This window comes from Pygoscelis adeliae, unplaced genomic scaffold, assembly GCF_000699105.1.
Source record: "Pygoscelis adeliae isolate BGI_AS28 unplaced genomic scaffold, ASM69910v1 Scaffold111, whole genome shotgun sequence".
In the NCBI taxonomy this organism is placed as follows: domain Eukaryota; kingdom Metazoa; phylum Chordata; class Aves; order Sphenisciformes; family Spheniscidae; genus Pygoscelis; species Pygoscelis adeliae.
Window position 1 is genome coordinate 263,426 of NW_008824542.1, and position 6,665 is coordinate 270,090.

The following is a 6,665-nucleotide window of genomic DNA, read 5'->3' on the forward strand; positions in this document are numbered from 1 at the left end:
GCTGGCAGCAAGAGAGCTTCATTTTTGAAACAAAACCCTCAGAGCTGGTGACGTTTCAGTGTTGTTACACCACATACGTTGGGAGCATGTACAGCAGTGGGTGTATCGCAGTGTGTAGCGGCGTTCTCCATCCATTTAAAGGTTATTTGGAGAGGGTGTTGTTGAATATTAGTATTTCTTCTGGTATTTTGGAGTGTAAAAAAAAAAGTGTTGATCTGATCAGAGAAGCTAGATTTATGTATGGGAGTGTGTTCTTCTACTATGTTAAGTACTACCTTTCTTTCTCTTTAGCAATGGGCTACTTTTGCCAGAGCCTGGTATCTCCTCGATGCAAAGATGCAACCACCAGGAAAAATAGCAGCTGTGACTGTAATCAGACTTGAAGGCAGGCATAAACCTATTTATCATGCACTAAGTGAGTATTGCAGTAGATAAAAGCAAATTTGCTTTCTTTCACTTGTATTTTTCTTCTGATTTCAGTTTTAAAATCAAGCCTGATATATAAGGTTACATTTTTCAATTGTTTGTAAATTATAAATGTCTTTGTTTTCCTTCTCATCTTTTGCCTTCATACCCGTCTACAACCTTATGTCGTTGTCTTTACCAATCAATATAAAGCTCGCTATGAATTCATAATTTAATTTTAACTGCTGAATTACAGTGCTTTCATTTTTTTTAAAACCTTGAAATGTGTTTCGTTGCATTGATTTTAGATGTAAAGATTTAATTCACAGTGCACGTGATGAAACACTGATGAGATTCTTGATTAGATTTTCTGAATGCTACCTTTTAGTAGCTGCACAACACCACAGAGTCTTGGAGTGGTTCTTCATTGTGAATAAGGTGCAGAGAAATCCTGTCTTCATGAGGCAACAGGCACAAACTGAAACACAGGAGGTTCCCTCTGAACATCAGGAAGCATTTTTTTACTGTGAGGGTGACTGGAAGTGGTTGCCCAAGAGGTTGTGGAGTCTCCATCCTTGGAGATATTCGAAAGCTGGTCCTGCTTGAGCAGGGGGGCTGGACAACATGACCTCCAGAGGTCTCTTCCAACCTCAGACGTTTTGTGATGATGAGGCTGGAACCTGTCTGATTCTTAAATGGGAGACAGAATCATTGTTGAAAAATATATTCTTGTTTAAATGAAAAAATCATTTTGCTTTTCTGCAAATTAGAAGATTCAGCAGTAAAGATAGATGTATCTGTGATCTTGTTCATTATTTGTAATACTGTAGTGCCTGTCTTGCAGTAATAAGCATTTTATAGGTAATAAAAAGATGATCCCTCATATTGATGGTGCAGTGTTTCCTGTAACGCTCATGCAAATTTTTCAAGAGACATTACTGAAACATAAGGGAGGCATTAAACTTTGCTCATACATGTAGAGTGTACATACTAAAATTACACTTGATCTTTTTTTCATAATAGAAGGTAGTATTTGTACTGTTCTAAGGATGTTTTAAATACCAGAGTTCTGTTGTTGCAAATTATGTCATATCCACAAGATGTCACTGGAGACTAAGGCTGTCTGAAAAATAAAGCAGACACGGAGAGAAAATGTTTGTGGTTGTCCTGTGGGAAAGATCTTTGATACTTTTACGTCCATGAAGTTATAAAATCCTGGAAAGTCATTTCATGGGTAACTTTATTTGGTCTAAAGTATTCTATAAATCAGTACCAAATGCATTACACCTGAGATTGACGTTGGTAGGTTACTACTACTGAGAGACCTTTGATAGTCTCTAAGAGAGCAAAGTATGCATGAATTTGTGGTTGGTGTACTTAACATTTCTTTTTTCCTTTTTTTTTTTCTCTGAACAAACAAGAAATATTTTTGTGTCTGTGAGATAACAGTTCCTTAGACAGAATAACATCGTGGGGACTTTTTGTTTTGTTTTGTTTTTAATTTGATATCCAGATACCCTTGCATAAAATCGTCATTCATTTATTTATTGTGTTGAAAAGTATCTGGAGCTGAATTTAAGGTGTGGTTAGGGAAGGTAAGAAATTTGATTTCATGTATATTTATTTTCTGTTCTAGGGATAATCTTTCCTTATTCTCCGGAGTCTCATATTTTTAGATGCCGTCAGTCCACATGCCTTAAATAAGGGGATACAACCTTGTTCAGGAGGTTTGAATCTGGATTTTTAGGTTTCTTCTGCACCTCCTCTTCTCTCTACCCTCATCCCCTTGCATCCTATCTTTGTGAGCAGCTTCACAATACAGAACAAAAAATAGTGGGCCAGATTTTTAAAAAATTGGGCGATCTGATTCTTTATGTTGGATTGTGAGCAGGTGTAGGTGAGCCACTTCTTTGCTTGGGTAGAATTTGCTGCTGTTCTCTGCATCCTCAAAGGAGAAGACTAGGCTGGATGGAAGTGTCCCGCAAACCTGATCTGGCCCAGGTGTTACTCCAGATTGCAATGTTAGTTTATAATGGCTAGAAGAAGCAGCGAAGACTTGTCTTCTAATGAAAGATTTGGCAAGTAGTTTGTCAGTCTTGTGAGCTAACAGTTGACAGTATGATGCCTACTTTAAATTACCATTTAGTCGTTAATTAAAACGTAGGAGGAAAAATGCCTGTACCTGAAGCATGTTTTTTTACCGTGCGACAGGAATTAAGGAAGTTATAAACGTACAGAGATATAAAATGGCAGCTTAGTTTTATCTGAAGAGGTGCACTGTGTACGCTGTATGTAACAAATTGCATATACCATAATGTAATAGAATATACTGGCCTTGTTTTCATGTATTTCTTGAGGAGGACGTACTTACGTGCTTCATAAAAGAATAATTCGGTGTTACAGCATGAAAATGGCCTAAAGGAAGGCATGATATTTTGTGAATATTTTTCAAAGGTAGGATGCAATTTGACTGTGTTTGTGGAGATAGTGAATATTTTTGCTTTCTTCCTATTAAGTGCAGCCATCCCTTGAGGTGATGAGAACGACACTGTTTAAAGACCAGTGGAAAATAATGTATTAATTTGAAATTTTGAAGGAGACATTAGCAATCCATAAATTCAATCTCCTTTAAAAAGAACAGGTTGTAGTCATTATTCAGGTAGCCTGTAAGTATCCTGGTTAGTTTTTCTCCTGGCTCTGCATTGTTCATAATTGATCTATTGGTGTATGGAATTGTTAATTCAGTGTTTATTCAAGTGGAGAACTGTTGACAAAAATTTCCTTAGATGAGCTTATTCTGTCATCTTCCCAACTAAAAAAAAAAAAAAAAAGGCACAAAGTCCAATGTCAGTTCTTAGAACTGATCTGTCAATGGTAAAAGGCTGCATCAGTGAAGATGTTTAAATTGTGTTTGCACTTTAGCTGTAGTTGAAAGTAGAGCTTTAAAAGAACACAAGATTAAAAAATGGTAGAAAACTTAAATAGGGTGTGAAACTTGCATTGATTAATTATACGCTCCTATAAAAAAATGCATGCTCAATTGATGTCCTTTTTAGTGTAGCTGCTTTGTTACCTACTCAAAAATGTTTCAATCAAATGAGCCTCTTCAGATACTTACGTTGTTCTAATATGGTAATGCATATGAGAGTGAACTTTGGACAAATCATTTTCCAATTGATTGAATGGGTGGTTATTGCTTATACAGCAATAATCAAGATGATTACTTCTGAAATGAAAAACTACATCTTTCTTCATGTTTTCATCATATTTTTGAGATAGTATGGGTTTTATTAGCACTTTATTAGTAAAGAATATCTATTAAAGTAACTGTTTCTGGCAAGGTATTGGTGAGAGACTATAGGCCTTGCACTTACAATACTTTTGATGTGAAAGTTGCTGATATAACACTAACCATACTATACGTGCGGTAGCATTCACTTCTGCTTGATTGATGAAAATGCCTTTTTTCCCAACAGAGCTGTTTTAAGTTTTTTGTGGGGCTTTTCTCGCCCCCCTCCCATCTTTATGTTTCTTTTATATATTTAGCTCTAGGCTGTAATTATTTAATAGAACTATTTTACTTATACAAAATATTCAGTCCTCCAGTAAACGTTGGTACTGTTTTTATGAGAAAACTAAAACTAAACAAATATTTAGGATCATTGTTTAGAACTAACCTTTTTTTATACCAGGTTTTTTGAAATATAGGTGGATATGCAGCATAATGTGTTGAATGAAATAATACACTTGCCTGTAAACCAGATTTCCAGATCTTAGCTGAATAATTGCAATGGTTTAATTATCTAGTCTGATGGTATTTTACCTGCTTACCTGCCTTCTAACCTGACAGTACTAACAAAAATAGTTATTAAGGTTGGTATTTAAGTGCAGGTTTGGATGGTGTGACTCAAAAAGCTCAGGTGTTTAAATTTGAGCTTTATGAAATGTGTATATATGTGCTACTACATATGTATTGCACACTTCATAGTCGTTATTTTTGTTGATTACTCCTATGATTCTCTTAATATTTTCCACTAATGTCTACCTTGTAGGTGACTGCGGAGATCATGTTGTCATAATAAATACAAGACATATTGCCTTCTCTGGTAACAAATGGGAACAGAAAGTATATTCTTCACATACTGGGTAAGCTTTATAATAAATTTTCGAATGAGCTAGTGGTAAGTTTAATGTCATATTTTCTTAATACTTAAAGTCTTTTTAGCATACTGGTTCAAAAGGGAATTCCTACTTACGTGTTTTGTGTTTGCATGTGTTACGATGTTTAAAATGATGCAAACCTTTTTCTCCTTCCCCCCCCCCTTCTTTTTTTTTTTCCCCTGGTATGTTTTTAGGGAAACAGTCTAACTCAAAAGTAGTCAGAGCAATTGAGTAAGTTAACAGATTTGGTGAGCCAGGTTGTTTTGTGTGAACCCATGAACCCAATGATCGGGACTATTCTATTTACTAAGCAGTAGAAGACATTCCTATTAGTACTGCACATTTAAGACATATACAGTTGCCGACTTCAATTACTTTATCCTACCAGTACATATTTACCTAACAGTAAATATCAAGATTGATATATTATTGAATCAGAGGATGAAAAAAAAAAAAGAAACTGGAAAAACTAGTAAGAAATGAGATGCTTTCAAGATGTACTGATGTATACAATAGTGTATAATATATTATTCCAGCAGACGTGACTTGTTTGCAGATGGAAGTGCAATAATTAATTACAGACAGTATGGCAATGATGAGTTCAGTCAAATAAGAACAGTTGCTCCTATTTTATACAGTGGCAACACTAGATAATAATCTCTAAGTGTTAAAATGTAACCAGTCAGGAGATGAATAAATCACATGGAGAAAGCTAATTTTGCTAGTATTGCTGTTTCAATCCTGAAATTCCTTTGCTGAATTGCTGAGAAGTTCTTGTTCAGAGCTGATGGAAATTAACGTGCTTTTTGTTTTCCTCCTCTACCTCATGACTTCTTAAAATTTTTCACTAAAAACTTCTAAGTGAAAGCACTTGCGTAAGTCGTTAAGTTGGTTTTGAGTAAGTGAAAAGAATTGTACAATTAAAACAAATATTTAAATCTGTGCAGCTCTCTAAGTGGACATGTTTTATGATGTTGGGTTTATTTTCATTTCACTTAGATTGATACCTAGTAGTGTAATTAAATGAAAATGAAACCCAGCTTTACCTGACATCTGTGTAATTTTTTGGACCACTGTATTCATTCTTGCCCCAATGTATTCATTTAAAGTATATGCTTAAATGTGAATTAGCATGACTTCACCATATGACACAGACTTTAGAAAGATGGATGCATTGCAGTACACTTTGATTTACAGGAAGTCACATTTTATTACTGTAGATATGTCAAATCATGCTAAGGTTTATTTAAAATAAGAAAATAATAAATACTGTTCAAAATGGTTGTCTCGTCTGTCAGCCACAGCCTGATTGTGAGTCTTGATCATCCTGAAACATTTCCAAGTTTTGCATATCTTACTCCCATTGTATTCTGTAGCTGTGAGGGTGTTGGTTGAAGGATCGGGAGCACAGGTACTGTTTTCCTCAATCCCTACAGTGGCAGGGAAGGATACTGAAAGGAACAGGAAAACACACCTGATCAACACGTGGCTCAGGGGCTGGTGCCATCAGAGGAATTTTGGCTTTTTTGATCATGGGGAGGCTTACACGGCACCGGGCCTGCTGGTGACAGATGGAGTCCAGCTGTCTCACAGGGGGAAAAGGATCATTGCTCATGAATTGGCAGGGCTCATTGAGAGGGCTTTAAACTAGGTTTGAAGGGGGAAGGGGATAAAACCAGGCTCACTAGAGATGAGCCTAGGGGTGGCATGCCAATGCTGGGGGTGAAATCAATAGCCCAGCTCAAGTGCATCTACACCAATGCATGCAGCATGGGCGGCAAGCAGGAGGAGCTGGAAGCCATTGTGCAGCGGGAGAGATATGACTTAGTCGCCATCACAGAAACATGGTGGGGTGACCCTCACGATTGGAGTGCTGCAATGGATGGCTGTAGACCCTTCAGAAGGGACAGGCAAGGAAGGAGAGGCAGTGGGGTGGCTCTGTATGTTAGGGAGTGTTTCGATTGCCTAGAGCTCAATGATTGTGATGATGATACGGTCGAGTGTTTATGGGTAAGGATGAGGGGGAAGGCCAATGAGGCAGATATCCTGCTGGGAGTCTGTTATAGACCACCCAACCAGGATGAAGAGGCAGATGAAGC

General features: G+C 36.9%; 2 protein-coding genes across 2 annotated transcripts in view; one reads left to right on the forward strand and one right to left on the reverse strand.

The window, feature by feature from the left end:
- MTBP (MDM2 binding protein) overlaps positions 1–75 on the reverse strand; it is a 29,482-nt gene extending 29,407 nt beyond the window's left edge. The window contains exon 1 of the mRNA XM_009321686.1: positions 69–75. Coding sequence (XP_009319961.1) covers positions 69–75 — 7 coding nt within the window. The remainder of the gene's footprint in view (positions 1–68) is intronic.
- Positions 76–86: 11 nt separating this feature from the next.
- Positions 87–6,665, forward strand: part of MRPL13 (mitochondrial ribosomal protein L13) — a 45,470-nt gene continuing 38,891 nt past the window's right edge. Inside the window, exons 1-3 of the mRNA XM_009321687.1 lie at positions 87–155; positions 292–415; positions 4,458–4,551. Coding sequence (XP_009319962.1) covers positions 87–155; positions 292–415; positions 4,458–4,551 — 287 coding nt within the window. The remainder of the gene's footprint in view (positions 156–291; positions 416–4,457; positions 4,552–6,665) is intronic.